The sequence below is a fragment of the Syngnathoides biaculeatus genome, chromosome 4, assembly GCF_019802595.1.
Source record: "Syngnathoides biaculeatus isolate LvHL_M chromosome 4, ASM1980259v1, whole genome shotgun sequence".
Taxonomy (NCBI): Eukaryota; Metazoa; Chordata; class Actinopteri; order Syngnathiformes; family Syngnathidae; genus Syngnathoides; species Syngnathoides biaculeatus.
The window spans coordinates 8,484,269-8,505,600 of NC_084643.1; the positions used below are offsets into that span (position 1 = coordinate 8,484,269).

Below are 21,332 nucleotides of genomic sequence, written 5' to 3' on the forward strand. Positions count from 1 at the left end.
ACAGTTCAAAGGTCGTGGGTTCAAATCAGGGCACAGGCCTTCCTGTGTGGAGTTTGTGATTATAATACGCAATTACATACAAATTGGGAATAAGGAGAGTGCTAATTTCGCTCTTTTTCTTCACAGGACTCGTATTTGCATCATCATCAGAGCGTCGTCGAACTCAAACCTGTCGTGTCTGCACTAAAGCGTCAATTTTCACCGGGTTAGGAGTTTGCGTTTTCGCATTTATCCAATCAGGAACCGCCACGTTTTTTTTCTTTTTTTTTTAAATGAATGCATCAGCGACGGCGTGATAGTAGAGCTGCTTGTCGGCCTGTTGCTGTTGCCATGGAAACCAGAAATAGTAAAGTCATGGACGCTAGGTGGTGATAATGGTGGTGGGGCTAGGGTGTGGGGGGGGGCACACAACACACAACACATATTCCAGCGTTTGTATGAGCTCATTTGTGTCATCCCGGCCGGGTGATATCAGCGCTTTTTTTTGTGTGCCTTTGTCTCGCCATAATCCACCTATTCCCCCCCCCCCCCCGTTTTTGTGACATCACTAGGTATGACATCATCACAGCTGATCAGCATTCAGAGCCTGCTGCACACACACACACACACACACTGACTGAGCGTGCTCCTTGGCAGCACGATGATCCTATCGCTGGCACGGTAGATGCGACGTGCAGACAATGCTAATAGACGAGATCTTTCATTAGTGACGTGTGAGCAGACGACACGCAGTCAGCATAACAGTCCGTCGGTGTACTGTACACGCGCTTCGAAGTGAGGATAAGGCTCTCAAAGGCGATGCTTATTGTGCTAATGCTAAAGAGCAGTCAAGACGTTAATGTACACAAAAATAATATATATATTTTTTTTGTGCACCCGTTTTCGCAACTGATTCAAACCATGCCAACTTCCAGATATCGTGAAGCCTCAATTTAACAGACCCCGAAACAGACAGAAAATGAAACTCAAAACGGACAAAAATTCTTTTTCTTTGCCGCTTATCCCCACGAGGGTCGCAGGGAGTGCTGGAGCCTATCCCAGCTGTCAACCAACAGGAGGCGGGGTTCACCCTGAACTGGTCGCCAGCCAATTGCAGGGCACATGGAGACAAACAGCCACACTCACAATCACACCTAGGGGCAATTTAGAGTGTCCAATGAATCTTGCACATTTTTGGGATGTGAGAGGAAACCGGAGTGCCCGGAGAAAACCCACGCAGGCACGGGGAGAACATGCAAACTCCACACAGGTGGGGCCAGGATCGAACCCAGGACCTCAGAACTGTGAGGTCAACGCTTTACCAACTGAGTCACTGTGCCGCCCGGTTCATAAATTATTAGGTTTAAAAATATTTGCACATGTAAACCGGCAAATTCAGTCAATGTTCCAGTACAAAACCAAAGTCCAAGTTGGGACGCTTAAACACATTTTTAAAAGTCGCCTAACCCTGTACTGAAATAAAATGTCATCAAAACATATTACAAGTAATAACAACACCAGTACTGTATGTTTCCGAGTTTGATGGTTTATATTTCAGACTACAGAAAGTGTTTATAAGAGTATGGTGGAGGTTTATAGCCGTGTAGGAAAGATGAACAAGAGTCTGCGGAGGTTCATACATCTCAAGTATGTATAAATACGTACCGCGACTTCACAGATTTCACATATTGATATGATCCGGACCCACATCCTCACGATAAATGAGGCTTTAGTGCACTGTTATTACTCTTTTTTTCAATCCTTTCTCCATGGCACCCAATCTCAGCAGACGTGGGAAAAGGAAGAAGCCCACTTAAACGCCTTAATCACCCCTCCCAAGCAACAGCGATCGCAACACTTCCAAGGGCGTGATTAGATCATCACGGCAATGTTTAAAGGTAAGTTAAGGTCGACTTGAAAACTTTTCCAACATATTTAGATTAAAAAAAAAAAATGAGGCCACGGGAAAACGAGAGGTTCAAAGTGACGGACAAAAGGCTTCAACGGACGACCCCCCCCCCAAAAAAAAAAAAACTGTTTATCTGTTAAATCAATCATTTATCGCGAGGGATACAACCGAACAACCCAACATTGACAAAATCTGCAATACACTGAAGAGTTTACTTTAAAAAAAAAAAAATTCATTTGTTTCTGAAATATGCCCCAAGGTGGCGCCAAAATCCCAAAAGGTATTTGTGTCATGCTGAAGTATTACTGTAAATAAAGTAAGTAAGTAAGTAAGTTTCTTTCGGCTTGTCCCTTGTCCCGGCCTGTCAGATGAACGCACATGTGTTTGGCACAATTTAAATACATAAATAAAATATAATAAATACAAAAGCTTCTAGCTATGTTTAGCCTCGGTTGTTAGTGAAGGTTACGGAGAGTCTTCGCTGCATTTGCACGTGCACTTACGTTATGCTTTTTTTTTTTAAATAGCAAATGTGTATTTTTAAAGGCAATGTTATGAATCAAATTGCCAAAATTGAAAGGTATTTTAATTAATCCGTCCACATTTCTCAACCAATTCAAACAATTCCAACTTCAGACGGTTCAGCTAATTCAGCACATATATTTTACTTATCATATTTCAAAAATTCCGCCCGCAAATTTCTTTCAAATCTCACATACAAAAACTTCAAATTAGAAGTGAGTGTCAGAATAGAACAGATGATGTGATGCAATTGTCGTTATCGGCTCAAGTTGCCAACGACAAAACTTTTTAAAAACGTGTTTCAATATCCAAAATATGACACTGTATTTTTATCTACTATTTTATTTTAAATTAGTGTTGTATATATTATGTATATTATATTATGTTATGTATATATTTTTTGGAAAAATTGATAACATACAATAAGCCCATTTTTAAAAAATCATTTAGTCATATGAATGAAGGCATCCCCCCAAGAAATGTAATTTTTTTTTTTTTTTTAAATCATGTAAAAACTTTTTTTTAAGTATGGGTCTATTTTTTTCTTTTCCATTCCTATCAGTTTCTGACTTTTAACTTTGGGGAATAAATATAAAGGTCATGCATCACAGACGCCTGCTCGGTACACTCTGCAGTTGAGTAAACAAATCCCCAAGGCTACACAACACAAAGATATTTTGGGGTTCTTCTTACCTTATTGGAGGCCATCTCGCTGACTGAATGTCTGGTCTGCAGGGTCTCCAGCTGGTCCAGGCACCAGTCTAGCTCCTCCAGAGTCTCAGTGGCCAGTTTCTGGTAGGCCTCCTCTGCGGGGACGAGACAGGACGGCAAGGGGTCAGTGAGGGCCCGCTTCAGGGGGCTAATGGACGGCCCAGGCCCGGGGTCTCCTACCCCGCACACGGCTAAGCTGGGATACCCCGAGTAGACACATGGGTGACTCTTCATACTGGACAGTCCAGCTGTTAGGGGTGTGTGTGTGTGTGTGTGTGTGTGTGTGTGTGTGTGTGCTTGGGGGTGGGGTAGGGTGCCGAGGGAGTAGTGCCTTGGGGTCCCTGTGTCCAAGAACCAAATCCTGGGTTAGTCCTCTCCTAGGGAAGTCTGGCAGATCCGCTGTCAGCCAGCGACAATTAAGGGTGTCCAGATGATGCTAATGGCGGCGAGCAACGATTAGCCGTAGAAGTCAGAGAGCGGAGGGCAGACGCGCACGCTCACGCCACTTCCTGCCTCAGCGGCTCCACAATGTCATTCATACGGGAAGCGTGATTCCAGTCATGTAGCAGGACGAAGAGCGGTCCGCCGAGACGGAGACGCACGCCGGATCCGACCGGGGGGGCTCACGACCGCCTCGGATCCACGTCGAGGCATCCTGACATGATTACCAAACGCGCGTGCACGCGCCGGCGCGCAAACATGCTCACGCGCGCCGCACGCAACAGTCGCACATGATGCCACAGCCTCCTGGTGGGCAAATGAAAACATCCGCGGTATCCGCCAAGGTAGATTCCCGTGTGCTAGCCCGACGGATGCTGTGTGTGTAAAGGGATGGAGTTGGGGTGGGGGGTCAGGGGGGGCCGTGGTGGTAGTGGGGGTGGGGGGTGCGCTGCTGTTGCTTTGGCGTCCCTGGTAGTCAAAACGTGCTGTACCTAAAAGCCTAAGAGAACTGCACTGTAGATGGGGAAGGGAGGGACACAACACATGGACTGGATTTGAAGCGGAGCGGGAGCCGTGCACGGGAGCTGTCTACTATATTGTGTGTGTGTGTGTGTGCGTGTATGCATCATATACGGAATATGATCAGCATACAAATCCATTCAGCAAGAGGTAAACAAACAACATGGCGGGCGATATGAAACACGCCTCGGGCTTTTAATGCTGTATGACCTGGAAATGGGAGCTATTAAATTCATAAATCCACTACATGCCCTTCACAAATTCACCGATTGGTGTTTGTTCCGTGTAACCGGTTTACTGGAAAAAAAAAAAAAAAAAAAATCACCCATTCTGAATTGCCCAAAGGTGCTCACAAGATGCTGCCAAAGTCTTATGTAAACGGGAATGTGGTACAATAATTGATGTAAAGGAAGTACATTGAAGCAGTGCATCGTAAGTGAGAGAAACAATGTTAGGGAAGTGCTACGTGTAGCCCGGGTAGTTAGTGGAAGATGGAGTTTTCCCCCCCTTGGTTTAGCCCAGGTAGTTATTGGAAGATGGAGTTTTCACCGCCCAAGTTTAGCCCGGGTGGCTAGTGTAAGATACTTTAGCCCGGGTAGTAAGTGGAAGATGGAGTTTTCACCGCCTAAGTTTAGCCCGGGTAGTTAGTGGAAGATTGAGTTTTCACCGCCCAAGTTTAGCCTGGGTAGTGGAAGATAGAGATTTCACCGCACGTGCTTTCTTTTTTTACCAAAATCAAATGTTCTGTAAGGATAATTCGTAAAATGCATTTATTATTGTTATCAAAGTGTTTGGGCTTCACAGTTTGAACTGTAAATTTGGACAGTTATTAACATTTATTGTGCAGTTGTCCATCATATCTTTTCCTATTCCAATTAATAGATGGAGGGTAGGGTGACTGTAATTACAATTGCTTCGCGCTTTTTTATTGTAACTTAAAAGCTTTTATTTAATAAATGAAAATAAATTTACATGAATACATTTTTATTACAAATATTTATATAGAATTATGAACAATAAATAAACATACAAACAGACAAGTAAATAAATAAATATGTTAGATAAGGTACAAAAAATGTCTATATAATCTATAATCTGCATACATAGCAAAGTTGAAGAATTGGTGTCAAGGAAGTATGTTGAAGAGTTTTTGTTGCATGTTTACCAGCACTGCGCCCCATTTTTCCGCAGAATCAAATCATTGAAGTGTAATGTAAATACCACGAGCTTGCTATATCGAAGTATGTGGCGTAGTTACGGTTTGCGATTTCAACAGCGATGAACCCGTTTCGGGTCGCGGGTGGGCAGAAGCCGATCACAGCCAAATGCGGGGTCACCGGTCAATCCGGGGTACACACAGATAAATAACAATTCACACGCACGCGTACGTAACACCTATGCGCAATTTGGAATGATGCTAACATGCACGTTTTGGGAATGCAGGTGGAAGAAGCCCGAGGACCTCGACAACATGGGGACAAAAAACCCGAGCGGCGATTCGAACCCTGAACCTAGGAACTGAGGCAGATGTGCTAACCGGTAGTCCAGAACGCTGCTGCTGTCAAACTACCTCCACTTCGTAGTTGTAGCGATTCATGGCGCTGGTTTTTAATCGCGTGTATCTTTGACAGAACCGCCAAGATTGCATTTAAAGACACGTTGCGGCTTTACATGTTCAGCTAATTTGATGCTTGGTGACAATTGACCACGCCTCCTGAAGTGACTTCACGCCACGTGCGCTCACGTAAGACAAACAGTAAAAATGGCAAATAGAATACAATACATTCGGAACTGAGACAGACTCTATGCTTCTGATTTCATTCAAATCAACGATATATTATAGATTCTAAATACAATACATTCTTAACTGAGAGAGACGCCATGCTTCTGATTTCATTCAATCATTCACACGGAGCAATGTTATGCTAGCGGAGAACGTCTCATTCATTTATACGAGACGTGGATTAAAAGTCAAATTTAGGGCATATCTTCGTGCAAACACCGTCTGGTTAAGCTTCTGGCCGCGAGCCGGCAAGAAATCGATACGTTTGTGCAGTCCGATCATCGCTAAATATCGCTCAACAAAGAATTAAGTGTGGCAATCCTTCACATGTAGCAATGTTATGCTAGCGGAGAACGTCTCATTCATTTATACGAGACGTGTATTAAAAATCAAATTTAGGGCATATCTTCGTGCAAACACAGTCTGGTTAAGCTTCGGCCGCGAGCCAGCAAGAAAGCGACACGTTTGTGCAGTCCGATCATCGCTAAATATCGCTCAACAAAGAATAAGTGTGTCAATCGTTCACACGTAGCAGTGTTATGCTAGCGAAGAACTTCGAATTCATTTATACCAGACATGTATTGAAAATCAAATATAGGGCATACCTTCGTGCAAACATATGTGTTCCGGTTGATATTAGATGGATTAAGTTGATGATGCGGTCTTCCACAAAGTTTGATCCATCGAAGGCATTTTTCGTACTCGGTCTTCGGTTTTGGAAAGGGTACGAATCGAACTCCACCAATTAGCCTTTCAGGATACCTGTCGTCACTATTACAAAGTCCGTGACTACACCTCTTAACCATATTTTTGGTTAAATAAGCCAAATACGCGATAAAACGCTAACTAAACCTATACTGGACCATGCAATGTTGTCTGAGAAAACGGCGGGAGCCAAAACGGGCTTTGGTTTATGCAGATCTCTGGCCTCTGATTGGTCAGTGACGCGGATTGCGCAATATCCACGGAGGGGTCAATTGCTTTCAACACAAACTATCAGCAAGTCGGGGATGTTACACCTCGCACTGACCCCCGGTGGCGTTCCTCTGGGATACTACTGAAGTCACACGGGATTTGGTCTGAATTGCAAATTTCGTCTGACTTTTTCGGCGTATTTATTCGTTAAATTCTGTGTGGCTCGTTTGTCTTCGGAGGTTCTGCCGCACGCCAAATGACGTTGACGGCGCCCGTAACCCCGCGTCGTTATCCTCCGGGTTTTAATGACACATAACGTCGCAATTAAGTGACAATAGCGTCCCTGTGTGCACACAAAGCGTAAACAGGATGGCTGTTCGTCATCAACAAACTCCTATGTCACCACCTATTGTCAACAATATCCTCCTCCTCCCGTTTCTGTCGTCCTTCCTTTCCCACACTGGTCTTGTCTGTCTGTCCGTCCTCCTCCTTGGCCGTTTTACCCTCCTTCTCCGCGGCTTGGGTGTCAGCGACTGGGGTGCTACCCTTTCTGACGGCGACTGCGCTGACGTCAATGACATTCTTCTCATGCTTAGTGCGACATCAGACACCGGGTGCTCGGAGAGGCCACTCGGCTGCTGCACAGATGCGCGGCTGCCGACAAACCACGAAGCGGAGCGGGCCGACAGCCCAGGCCGGAACCGGGACCGGGAGCGGGACGGAGAGGAAGATTAAGTCCGAGTCGCGCCTCTTATTCAATTAATAAATCAAACGTGAGTAAGTCGAGACCAGGGTTGGATGAACTTTGATCGTCAAACGCGACATGAAAATGATTTATGGGTGAAGTTATTTGCTAAGGAAAAAAAAAAGACGGGAAAACAATTTAAAGTTGGATGTAAAATATGTAAAACAGTAAAATAACTCATTTTAGCACATCATATTACCGTATTTTCCGCACGATAAGGCGCGCCTAAAAGCCTTTAATTTTCTCAAAAGCCGACGGTGCGCCTTATAATCCGGTGTGCCTTCTACATGGGATCAATATTGAGCCTTTCGTGCAGCGCCATCTAATGGATGCATAATGTAACCCCAGCCTCTCCTGTAGCGTCTATTCTGTCCGCCTTATAATGTGGTGCGCCTTATATATGAAAAAAGTCTTAAAATAGGCCATTCATCAAAGGTGCGCCTTATAATGCGGTGCGCTTTATAGTGCGAAACATACAGTACTTTAATCAAAGTCGAACTAATGTCATTTTTGTATTTTGTTTGTAATACATAAAATAGGTTTGAAGGTAAGTCCTAAAAATGTTTGCAGACAGACGAATTTAGCAGATTGGGGTAAAGCAGGGTCACGCTGACATCACCTGAGAACGGCATGAGTCGGCGCTTTTTCAGGATGTGTTGTATTTAACGAGCCCCGTCCATGTAAAGCTGTGCGCTGGAATTGCGAGTTATTTGCGACTAATAATAGCTTGGCCTATTTCTAGCCCAACTACATCGTGCGGTTAGCCATCAAGCTATATGTACACACCCCCCCAGCCAAAAAAAAAGAATCTTTTTTGCAGTGTTTTCTGTTATTTGCACCAGTGTCTCGTAGTGAGTCTCAAGCAGCAATCCGATGGCAAGTTGGGCTGCTCCACTGCAGAGAGGCCCGCAACTAGCGGATAGCCTAACAATTATTAGCCGCTAGTTGCGGGCTCGTGGACCAGCAATGGCTCCGTCCAACACTCCTGAGCCTCACTTAATGCTCGATCCACACATAACACACTAAAGGAAAAGTTTATTGTTCATTACGTTTGCTAGCCCAAAACCTAATGAGCTAGCCAGCTAAGGAGCTAAAAAGCTCACTCGACCACCACGGTGCAATCCAAAACATCAGTGCCTTGCTTGGAGTTGTGTGTGTAGGTCCCTCGACATAACACAAATAGGGTAAAGTTAACTTTTTTATGACTCATTACCAAGGTGGCACAGGTTTTATTCTCATGGGATTGTTTCGTGCCATATTATGCAATGTTACATTTTTAAACAATCTTTTAGCCGGCCACGAAGAATTACCGTAATTTCCAGGCGCCAAGCCGCGACTTTTTTCTACAAGCTTTCAACCCCGCGCTTCATGCAGTGGTGCGGCTAATTTGTGCATTTCTTTTTAACGACTGCAAGGGGGCACTCGAGCGGAAAAGGTAAGAACGAGACTGGTGGAATATATGTGCCGAGGAAGTGACTTTTACCGGCCCTGTTAGCGCTATGCTAGCGTGTCGTTGCGGTGTTACTGGCTCAGGGCTCCGCAACCTTTTTGAGGCTGAAGGCTACTTTGTGAGCACCGATCGTATGGAGGGCTACGTGACCTGTTTGCGGCAAATTTCAGACTCAGTTCATTACACGTACATAAAATATTTTTGTTTTGATTTATTGTAGTAAATGACATCACAGGTATTTTAAAATTTTCATTCACGTAAGTAGGTGAGATTCAGAATTCAAAGCACAAATAATAGAAACAATTTGTGACCTATGGTATTTTTAGAACATACCTCGCGGGCGCCTTATATGGTCCTCGCGGGCTACCATTCACCCGCGGGCACCACGTTGGTGACCCGTGTACTGCCGTGTCTCGGTGATATTTACCAGTAGGTTTTATTTTAACTGGCCCTGTTAGCGTAAGTGCTAGTGCAGCGCTAGCGTTAGCGCTGTGCTAGCGTGTTGCTGCTGTGTTACTGGCGTGTCTCCGTGATATTTACCAGTAAGTTTTATTTTAACCGGCCCTGTTAGCTGCTAGTGCGGCGCTAGCGTTAGCGCTAGTGTTAAACTCTTTCTGTGTACCATCTTTCTTTGTAAATATCTCGTGTTTGAATATGGATTTCAATGTGAGCACTTGCGGCTTTTACACAGCTGCGGCGTATGTGTGTGCCAAATGGTATTTCCTTTACAAATGTACTCGGCGGGGCTTATTACCAGGTGCTGTTCGGAGGCCGGGAATTACGGTATGACAAGTGATTAATTAAAGGCGACAACCAGCAGAGGCGCTGTTGATTCAGTCTCAACTACTTTTGCTGTCTAAGCAACATAACTTCAGCTACGGTAAATTGTGCTAATTCCACATAAATATGATATGCGTATGCATGCCTCGTCTGGTTTCCTCCAGCAATGAGCTAATCTTTCCGCGATAAACTCCCTGCCTCGGCATTACGGGTTGTCAATACTCCCAAACAATCGCGAACGCGACTCACAGCTGTCAAGGGTTTATGGCGGGGACCATAATGGCCGCTAACCAGTATGATTGGGCTCTAAATATAGAGCGGCATTGACTGGCGTCCCGTATATACAAGCGGGTGATTTATCGGAAAATCGTTTCCCGCGAGGAAGTAATGCTGATGTTTGAATGTACAGATACTGCTCGTTTCCATGCATAAATACACGCAAAAGCGAAATATGGATCGGTCCGTGAATGGTATAGAAAAGGAAAATATAAAACAAACATTATTATTTGTAGTGTTAGTATGTAGTCATGTCCGACCCACACTTACTACTACTTCCACTGCCATTTTAAATAACAACATCAAACGTCAAATGATATTTTTAGTACGTCATTTAAAATATGATGGTGGGTGGTCACAAATGCCCCATAAGGCGTAGTTTGGACACCGCCGGTCTACATTGTAACATGTTAGTTCAGATAGAGCGTCCGTCAAAGACACACGGCAAATTTCAATAACAATAAACCTCATGAAGTGCGTGGGTTAGACATATCTCATATGATATTTCTGGCCACACAATAGATAATAATAAGATAACAGTATTGACATAAGCGACCAACCTGTAAAGGTTGTCTTGGTGATGGGTGGTGGGTTGCACATGGGTGATCTCCTGTTGTGAGCAAAAAAAAAACCAAAACAAAACAAATATGTCAGATTTCCAATAACGTTCCCCAAGGGTGTTTAATTACTCAACTGTTTTTAATTTTGGTGGAATAAATGAAACACTTATAACTCATATATTACAATTTGTGTCATTAGAAACGAGTTTAAATAAAAATAAAAGGCAATATAAGGAAAAAATGTATCAAAATTGCACGATGGATGCACACAACATTGTTTGTGAAACAGTACTCCGCACATAACGTGAGATCATCTCATAGATTTTGCAATAAACGCCAGTTATTAATTAATCAGCGAGACTGTTTGCATTAGTGATTAAAGTAGGCGCTTCTCCTTTGGTGAGCAGCATAATTCTATCGGGTTAACGGTTCAAATGTCGTTATGTGAACTGTAGGGCGTACAAACAGATGTTTATGCTCGTAACGTGAAATCATAACACATTTCAAGCATTTCATTCATCTGAAGAGATGCTTCAGGGAGGTGCTTCTGTTTTTGTTAGCAGCTCAGCAGTTCACTCAAATGTAAAATTAATTTTTAATGTCTGAACAATAGCATCTAGTAATCTGTGCATTTATTTATTTTATTGGATCTCGAACCAAGCAACTACTTGGGTTGCAAAAGCATCTTGCGAAAGTTGCTGTAGTACTATTAAAGAACACAAGAGGGGGTGCAAAGCCACATTGTGAGTGAACCCGGGGAGTCCCCGCAAAGCTACATGAAAAGTTTTACACCGAGTACAGGAAAGTGGCGCAAACGTACTTATTCGACGCTCTGTCTTGCTGCAGGTTGGTTAACGCGCCAAAGTTATTCCGTACAGTTCTTAGGCTGGCGAGGACCTGAAAGGAAAAAGACGAGATTTAGTCTTCTTTTTTTAAAAAGGGATTTTTGCAATGGATTTTTGGAACTCCTGAGCATCAAATGTAAGTGAAAAAGCTCACCTGTGCAAATGGTGTTACAATCATGTCGTCACCATGGCTGGAAAACACAAAAAAAGAGAAAAAGAGTTTTTGACTTCTCTTTCTTTACCATTTAACAGCTGGATTCTTTTCCAGACCCCCCCAAAAAAAAGAGAGGAAAAACCTGACAGAGTGGAGACAAAACATGTAAAGATGTCATTTAAAAAAAACAACAACAAAAAACAACTTTGCATACAAAAACAGAAAAAAATGCAAATTTGACTGCATTTTCTACGGCATATTAAATGTTTATTTTCAATAGAAAAAACAATTCAGCTTACATGTATAAAATAAAATAGTTTATATGCTTTTTAGTTTTTATTTTAATATGAATGCTTTTGCACCAATCACAGTATATATTTATTTTTAACATATGAAATCGCATTAAATTCATAGAAGTACAATAATAAATATATAACTCTCCCACTCTCTTCATCATCCATCCATTTTACGAACTGCTTATCCTCACAAGTTTCGCGGAAGTGCGGGAGCCTATCCTAGCTAACGTCAGGGGAAAGGCAAACTACTGGTTGCCGGTCACTCACAAGGCACAGATACAGTGACGAGAGTAACTGAGTGCGAACTGAATATCCAATAATAAATAATAAAAAATACTTTTTATTAGAGATATTTCCATGTCATTTAATATGCACAAGATGGATCTGCTGTACAAGTGTTGGCCTCACAGTTCTGAGGTCCGGGGTTCGATCCCGGCCCTCCCTGTGTGAAGTTTGCATGTTCTCCCTGTGCCTGTGTGGGTTTTCTCCGGGTGGGCACTCCGGTTTCCTCCCACATCCCAAAAAAGTGCAACATTAATCGGACACCCTAAATTGTCCCTAGGTGTGATTTTGAGTCGGACTGCTTTCTGTCTCCGTGTGTCCTGCGATTGGCTGGCAACCAGCTCAGGGTGGATGGGTACTACAACATCCATCCATCCATTTTCTTTGCCGCTCATCCTCACAAGGGTCGTGGGAGTGCTGGGGCCTATCCCAGCTGTCAACAGGCAGGAGGTAGGGTACACCCTGAGGACCTGTGAGGCCAAGACTTGATCAGCTGAGCCACCATGCCCCCATACCACAACATACTCAAAATAATTTCAAAAACTACATCAAAAACAAATTCTCAACATTTCATGATTCACGTATGTAATCCTAAAAATATAGATTTTTATTTAATAGTTAAAACTTCACAGAGGTGGCACGGTGGTTCAGCTGGAAAGCGTTGGACTCACAGTTTTGAGGTCCTGGGTTCAATCCCGGCCCCGCCTGTGTGGAGTTTGCATGTTCTCCCCGTGTCTGCGTGGGTTTTCTCCGGGCATTCTGGTTTCCTCCCACATCCCAAAAACATGCAACATTAATTGGACACTCTAAATTGCCCCTAGGTGTGATTGTGAGTGCGGCTGTTTGTCTGTATGTCCCCTGCGATGGGGTGACAACCAGTTCAGGGTGTACCCTGCCTCCTGCCCAATAATAGCTGGGACCCTCATGAGGATAAGCGGCTAAGAAAATGGATGGAACGTCACAGTTTAGTGAATGAATGTAGTCTAGAATACAAATATTTGATACACACAAACGCGCACACACGCGTTTAAATGTCGGCTGCAGCATGTGGACAAGCAAATGACGTTAAAAAAAAAAAAAAAAAAAAAAAGGTCAGAGTGAGGGGAATGCGGCGACGTCATCAAACGAGATGAGTTTCATGTCTGTTCCGGCCTCCGTCACGTTGACTTCACGTAGGCAGCCGCTCGCTTTAGGCACACGTTACTCGGAAGCCGAGCTTCAAGAAAGTGCCGCGGGGCTACAAAGGCGGTGACGCAGCGCGAGCTTCCGCGCACAAGGATTTCCTATCCCCGAACGTTATTTGCGGATTCCGGGGGGAAAAAAAAACAAAAACAAAAAACCAACAGGACGGGAGACGAGTGAGCGGCCTTCACGCGCTCCGCTGCCTCTCAGAAGGAATTTCAACGACAGAAATCGTGAGTCACGCGCACTCGTGCCGCTGACCTCAAAGCTCACGGCCAGCATTCCATCAGGCGGTCCGTCGGGGCGCCGCACCGCCGACACGTGAAACGCGCGCATCACGTGACCCCCGGCGAGGCTTTAAAAACATACACGTGACGGTGACGTCGCGGTCCTCGTTTGAAAAACAAGGGCAATTTGGAAGATTTGGATATTAGTTGCAAATATCACCGCTTCTTCCTTAATAATACGATTCATGTTGCGTTTTCTTGGGAGCCCAATTTGTACATTCTGGCATGGTATTATGACTTTAATTTTGCCATGATTCTTGCCAAATTATAAATTTTTTAATTCATGAAAATCTGATTTTATTCCTTTGAAATTATGACTTCTTAAGAGAAAAAATTAAGACACTTTAATATTATGTTTTTTTTAAACCATAAACTGAAATTTTGACATTATTCTTGTAATATTACTAGTTTTCATTTGTAGATTTAACATCACTCTTAATACATGACAAGATTTTAGTTGCACATTTCCAGCGCAATTCTTGTAATATTCTGACATTTTAAGAATAAAATTCCAACATTAATCGCGTAATGACAAAATTCCAGCATTATTGTAATATTAAAACATTAAATCAATAAAACAATATACACTATAAATAATTGTATTTTGGCATTAATCTTGCAATATGGCTTTTTTAATGTAATATTATGACTATATTAATATAATATACTAATATATTATAAGAATATATTTTGACTTCTAAGTAGAATTCACATATATTCTTGTAATGTTGTGACAATTTTAATTGTAAAATTCAAACATACAGTATTCTTTTAATATATCTTTGTTTTTCAGTATTTTATCATCTCTTAGAGCGATTGCATTTACCGTAATTTCCGGCCTATGAACCGTGACTTTTTTCACACGCTTTCAACTCTGCGGTTTATACGGTGATGCGGCTAATTTGGGCATTTTTCTAACGGCCGCAAGGGGGCATTCGAGCGGAAAAGGTAAGAGTGAGACCGGTGGAATATATGTGCAGAGGAAGTGATTTTTACCGGTCCGGCCCTGTTAGCGCTGCGCTAGCGTGTTACTGCTGTGCCTCAGTGATTTTTACCGGTATGTTTTGATTTTTAACCGGCCCTGTTAGTGGGGCGCTAGCGTGGCAGTGCTCGCGTTAAACTCTCTGTATACCGTGTTTCTTTGTATATATCTCCTGTTTCAACGCGGGTTTCAAAGTGTGCACTTGCGGCTTTTACACAGATGCAACTTTTGTATGTACCAAATGGTATTTCCTTGACAAATCCACTGGGTGATAACAAAGTGCGCTCTGTCGGCCGGGAACTATGGTTGTTATTTTTTGAAATTTAAACTCCAAATACCCATGTTTAAATAACGCACTAATACTATGATTTAAAATTTGGAAAGGTTATCCATCCATCCATCCATCCATCACCTTAGCCGCTTATCCTCACAAGGGTCGCGAGGAGTGCCGGAGCTTATCCCAGCTGTCATCGGGCAGTCCTGAACTGGTTGCCAGCCAATCGCAGGGCACACAGAGACAAACAGCCCCAATCACAATCTCACTTAGGGGCAATTTAGAGTGTCCAATTAATGTTGGCAGGAAACTGGAGTGCCCACCCGGAGAAAACCCACGCAGGGGCGGGGAGAACATGCAAACTTCCCACATGCGGGGCCGGGATTGTTCCCGGGTCCTCAGAACTGTGAGGCCAACGCTATTACAGTGGCTCCACCAAGCTGCCCTGGAAAGATTATCTGACAATTAATCTAAAATATGCCAAATATTTGGTTTGAGAAATATGGAGCAATTTTACAATTCTCTGCGTACCAAATAGTGTATCCTGAAAATATGACGTCTAATATGCCAGGAATAAAAAAGCAGTGGTAAGTGTGGCTAAGCGTCTCAGCGCATTACTTTTCACCCATTCATTGCCCCCCCCCCCCGTCTTCTCCATTTTCAGGTCCATTTTCAACTAATAATTAAATTTCCTGTACGACGGGTTCATGTAACAGGAGGACAGCGGCGGCGCACGCTATCAACATACAAAGGAGACGTCGCCGATGAAAAACTTGCTTCATTTTCCTGGTCAAGGCAGAATGTTCGAGACTCCTATCGGATTTGCCGGCGCGGGACTTGTGAGTCGATAAAGAGGCGCGTGTCAACGGCGGCTGTCAAAGCAGAAATTTATGATAGTTCACGGCACAGCGTGTGCGCGATATGCGATAAGAATAGATGTGACACCATTCGGCGGGCCGTTGTTCATGCACACTTCCGAAAGGTGACCACATGTGGCAGCTTTATGATCTGTGCTGATTAATATCCAGCTGTGACACTCAAGACACACGCTCAGACAAGCAAAAAATATATATATATTTCAGTCCAACAGGGGAACACACACAGATAAGATTATTGTTTTTTTTTTTTTTTTTAAATGGGCAGGAAAGCTTACATGTCGCTGGCGATGGAGGAGTTTCGGGACATGGACTTGGGCGAGAGGTCGTAGTCGCTGTCCGAGCGGTACAGGAACGACTCCCTCCTCTGGCTGTGGACGAAGTTGGCCTGCAGGATGAGACCCGATCCGGGACTGGCCATCGGGTCCAGCGGGCTGCGACCTGACGAAGTTCCATTGTCCACGTCGAAACTGCGCAGAAAAAGAGAGAACGCCGACAAGAAATGCCAACGGAGCCGTGCATTAGTTATCATCGTCAACGCTGGCACGTGCCACACAATCCTGATTTAGATCAGGAGCTAATTATTCTTCTGTATACAGTGAGTACAATACTCATATGCTACAAATCCACTTGTACAACTGTGTATGAAATTCTAATATACAGAGATTGCATGTAAAACTTTTCTGAATAACTTGCTTTAAACACAAACATAAACTTGACAGTTTGTCTACGCGTGAGTGCGTGGACGTAAACTGTGGCCGACAGCAGCTCCAGCGCGAGTGTGCTCGCTGCAACTCACCCTCAAAACGGATGAGGTCACGTGCAAAGGAAAATGGAAGGATTCTGTTTACATTCCACAGTAGATGCTGCTGTTTTGGTTAGCGTCGTCGCTGCCTTACTGCGAGTCGTAAGAATAACAATAAAGACCAAAATTCCATGACTCAAAATGATGGGGTTAGGCAAAATATGGCCTGATCTGTCCTTTAATCTCATTTTCCTATTCAAGACTCCATCTATCCATCCATCCATCCATCCATTTTCTTTGCCGCCTATCCTCGCGAGGGTCGCAGTGAGTGCTGGAGCCTATCCCAGCTGCCAACGGGCAGGAGGCGGGTGGGGTACACCCTGAACTGGTTGCCAGCCAATCGCAGGGCACATAGAGACAAACGGCCGCACTATGGAAGTAAATATGTGCCACCAGGATTCGAATTTGAAATGCCACAGAAAGCAGGACTTGAATTTGAAATGTAACGTCATCACATTTTCAATAATTGTATTTCAGTGTAAATTTTCAATGTTAAGAATTCAACCGGCCGCAATTCGCTGTCTAAAATTCACCGTCTGTGCCACCAGGCAGGGTTACTTCAGGTCAGAACCGAACACCCAGCCAATCGCGGTTAGGTCATCTGACGTCACATACTAAGAAAGCGTAATTGGATTGGCTGGATGTTTGGAAGGGTCGAACCCGGGTCCTCAGAACTGTGAGACCAACGCTTTACCAGCTGATCCACCGTGTCGCCCCTAATTCAAGACTCCTGTAACTTTGTGTTTACTCAGTATTTTATTTCTTTTCAATAAAATTTGTCAAAAGAATTTTTGTAAAATTCTTCTAGTTAATTAAAATATTAATTATAGATCGTAAAAGAAAAAAAATGGTGAATAGATTTACATGTTTTATTTGTTTCATTACTTATAGTTCAACTAAAGAATTAAAATCTAATGAAAAATATATAGATCAAAATATAGAATTAGAAATACAATTAGAACTATTTTTCATATTTTTCGAAACATTCAACTAAAGAATTCAAATGTAATAAACAATTGTATTTATCAAAGTACAGTATTAAAAATACAGTTGGAATTATTTTTAACATTTAAAAAAAAAAAAAATTCAAAAGGCCTGGCCCATTTCTCTCTTCAAAAAAAAAAACAAAAAAAAAACAAATAAAATTAATGAGGCTTTTGAGCGGAAACATTTGGCCAGGCCTCCATGGGGGGACCCCACCGCCTCACAGTTGCAGGAGCCGACGTTCGCCCCCTGGGCGACACCCTCACGAGCGCCTTCATCTCTGGGGCGATTCCTGCCAGCCCAAGCGTGTCGCAACTGTGCCAGGGTCGCTGAGCTCCCACCCCATAATCCCATCTGGTTGTGAGGGAGGGGGGCGGGGGTATCCCGTGACGTGGGCCCCACCCCCGCGCGTAATCATCATCCTCATTATGGATGAGGGCACGTCTTTAACCCGGCGTGACGTACTTTGGAGTGTGCGCGCGCTACACGATGACGTCGGGGACGTGCTGAGGCATGCGCGACACACGTGGACGCTTGGAACGGGCAACGAGGAAATCATAAACTATGTGGGCGCAGGAATTGTTCTTCACTTCACTTAAAAGAAACAAAAAATAATCATGATGACATTCCAGAAGGTATATATTCCTTCATTTAACCAAAATTAACACCAAAGAAAAGTTTCACTTCAACATTTCCTAAAACAGCATCAGTCAAAACTGTTGCATTTATGGTATTTATTTTAAGCTAAATTTACTCATAAACGGTAATACAATGTGGCTTTTCAAGTTATTTTCAAGGAAGAAAAATGTTTGAAGGAAGTGAAATCTTAGTACACGTAGAAAAAAAAAAGTTTGGTAAAGAAGAAACATCTTGGCAAGCATGATAAGTATTCAATACAATGCAACCTCCTGCTAAAATCGACATTCAGTAGGATTCACGCATTCACTGAATATCAATGTTAACAAACGGGACAATCTTGAGGCTGAATAAAACTGATCATGGATAGACAAAAAAGGGGATATGAGGACATTTCCTCCCAAATAAGCGCCACAGAAAATAATCATATTTGTAATGTCATTGAAATAAGCACAGTTAACTTTTGACAGTCACACAAGTGTGAAAAATTGCCCAAGACGTAACGAAAGCAGCTGGTCGTGACACACGACAAAACGGGTGACGGCGATTACATTTCTATTTCTTTTTTTGAACATTCCTAACTGTCTTTCAGTGTGCAAAAGGACAAGCACTGAAAGCAACTAAATATGGTATCATAAAGCTCGCCAAAGTCTCTCTCGCACGCACACCCCCACGGGACATGGCAACCCCCTCCCACATCAACACTGGGCTCGCACCCTCTGTTGTCTGGGCAGCAGCGGCTAAGTGAGTGTCAGCTTTGGCTGCCGAGGAAAGGCCAAGTGAATTGTCCTCTCTTTAGCGCTCGCATTCTCTCTCTCCTTCACACACACAATTCGTGTCGATCCGACTTGTCTCAGACACCCGCATTTCTGTATCACATTCCTCCACACCCCAAATAAAGTATGAGGGCAGGGATATATTACAAAACCACACACGCACACAAGCCGCCTTCACGCTGTCTGAAAAAGTCGTCGTTTTCAACACTTATTTTCTGGTCAATCTTGTATGGAAGTAAGATTAGTGCCACCATGATTTGAATTTGAAATGTAAAGTGATCACATTTTCAATAGTTGCTACAATTCGCTGTCTGAAATTCACCGCCTAAAATTCAATTGGTCACATTTTCAACAGTTGCATTTCAGTGTAACTTTTCAACGCTGACAATTCAAACGGCTACAATTCGCTGTCTAAAATTCACCGACTGTGCCACCAAGGCAGGGTTACGTCAGGTCAGAACCGAACACTCAGCCAATCCGGTGACGCTTTCTTAGGATGCGACGTCACATGACTAAGAAAGTGTAACTGCGTTTGGCTGGGTGTTCTGCCTGGTGGCACAGACGGTGAAATTTTGAGAGCGAATCGTAGCCGGTTGAATTGTCAGCATTGAAAAGTTACGCTGAAATGCAACTGTTGAAAATGTGATCACTTTACATGTCAAACTCAAATCCTGGTGGCACTCATCAACTTCCACAGTCTTGTTGCTGCTCTGTATCATTGCCACTGACACAGAATGGGGACAAAGTCAAAGTCAGCGTTGTAGTCGACATACAAGGAATCAAAATTACATTTCACACTACCCCACGCTAAGATGTAAAAGTTTATTATTATGAGCCAACAATTTTGTGCCTTATGAGGTCGTACCATAAACCTGAGATTCTCCCTTTTGTAAAAGCCGCCATTTTCCTCTTTACCCACCTCGTGCCACAGTTCAGTCTAGACAGAACTTTCAGGGATTGCATCCCAAAAGTTCTGTTTTCCGAGTTAGTCACAATTGCGTCACAATTTTGTATAAACAGCACAGACGCGGAATGTGGGGACAAAGCCGAGCCTGCGACTTTCTGCCTTGGGGGGGAAGTAATGGAAGCTGTTTTTTTTATTATTATTTTTTATCTGTGGAAATTTTCCCCAATGGAGGTCGGATCAGAAGCTCTTTTACATGACATCACATCCCCCCACCCCCCCTGACTTTTTTTTTTCACTTTGATGTTCTATACAAAAATTGGGGAAAGATGTGAAAACCTAGCAATTACGGTGTCATGTCGTGATCTCACACCTGAAAAACACTTTCCGGGCCTCCTTCTTCCACTTTTTCCACATGTGGTGAGTTTTGCCTATAAAGGATCGTTTTCAGATGCTCCCTTTACTCATCCTGTACAAGACAGCGTCACTACATGTAAAAGTCCATCCGTCCGTCTATTTTCTTAGCCGCTTATCCTCACGAGGGTCACGGGAGTGCTGGAGCCTATCCGAGCTGTCAATATCCAGGAGGCGGGCTACACCCTGAACTGGTTGCCAGCAAATCGGAGGGCACATGGAGACAAACAGCCGCACTCACAATCACACCTACGGGCAATTTAGTGTGTCCAATTCATGTCGCATGTTTTTGGGATGTGCGAGGAAACCGGAGCGCCTGGAGGAAACCCACGCAGGCACGGGGGGAACATGCAAACTCCACACAGGCGGGGCCGGAATTGAACCCGGGTCCTCAAAACTGTGAGGCCAACGCTTTACAATTTACTCCTGTCAAACAAAGGTGGCTTTACATCCCATTCAAAAGTCACTTTTTTTTGATCGAGTATATCACCTCCCTGCATAAAATGGCAGCAGCTGTAACTTGACTTTGCAGTTTTTGCTTGTATGTCGTGTGTTCATTGATGCGTGTTTGAGACACGCCCTCACAGGGAATGTCCCGTTGCAGTATCGCACCAGCTCGGACGTCACACACACATGGGAAGGTTTTCTTTTCTTCTCCGACACGTCACAAAGCTCTTCGACATTTCCCAACAAGGAGCGACTTCGACGGCCTGGGAAGGAAATCTTTTGAAGAGTCAGCAAGTTCCAGACGCGCCTTTAATCTGCCTGTGCGAGACGGCGATCTGCCGCCGTCACTTCTGAGAGGACAGTAGCGCGCTCCAAAAATGGAAGCTCGGGTTACAACGGCCCGTACATAGCGAACGCAGTCGCAACGCTTCCCACGCGACTCAAGTTGCGCGCTTGGATGTCAGGAAACTCGGCTGAAATGGACTCTTCCACACACTCCGCAAACAGTGTGAGGTTAAACTCACCGGGCGCAATCTTAGACACACGCGCATGAGAACCGGCAGTCGAAAGGAAATCTCTCCGAAGTATTCGTTTGCCGT

At 43.8% G+C, this 21,332-nt stretch overlaps 1 protein-coding gene across 5 annotated transcripts in view; it reads right to left on the bottom strand.

Moving 5' to 3' along the window:
* LOC133498950 (cAMP-specific 3',5'-cyclic phosphodiesterase 4D-like) overlaps window positions 1-21,332 on the bottom strand; it is a 235,066-nt gene that overhangs the window by 24,954 nt on the left and 188,780 nt on the right. For all 5 annotated transcript variants that reach the window (XM_061816319.1, XM_061816317.1, XM_061816316.1 and 2 more), the window contains 5 exons: window positions 16,046-16,237; window positions 11,590-11,626; window positions 11,411-11,487; window positions 10,591-10,640; window positions 3,104-3,216 (listed from right to left, as the gene is read on the bottom strand). In XM_061816319.1, coding sequence (XP_061672303.1) covers window positions 3,104-3,216; window positions 10,591-10,640; window positions 11,411-11,487; window positions 11,590-11,626; window positions 16,046-16,237 — 469 coding nt within the window. The remainder of the gene's footprint in view (window positions 1-3,103; window positions 3,217-10,590; window positions 10,641-11,410; window positions 11,488-11,589; window positions 11,627-16,045; window positions 16,238-21,332) is intronic.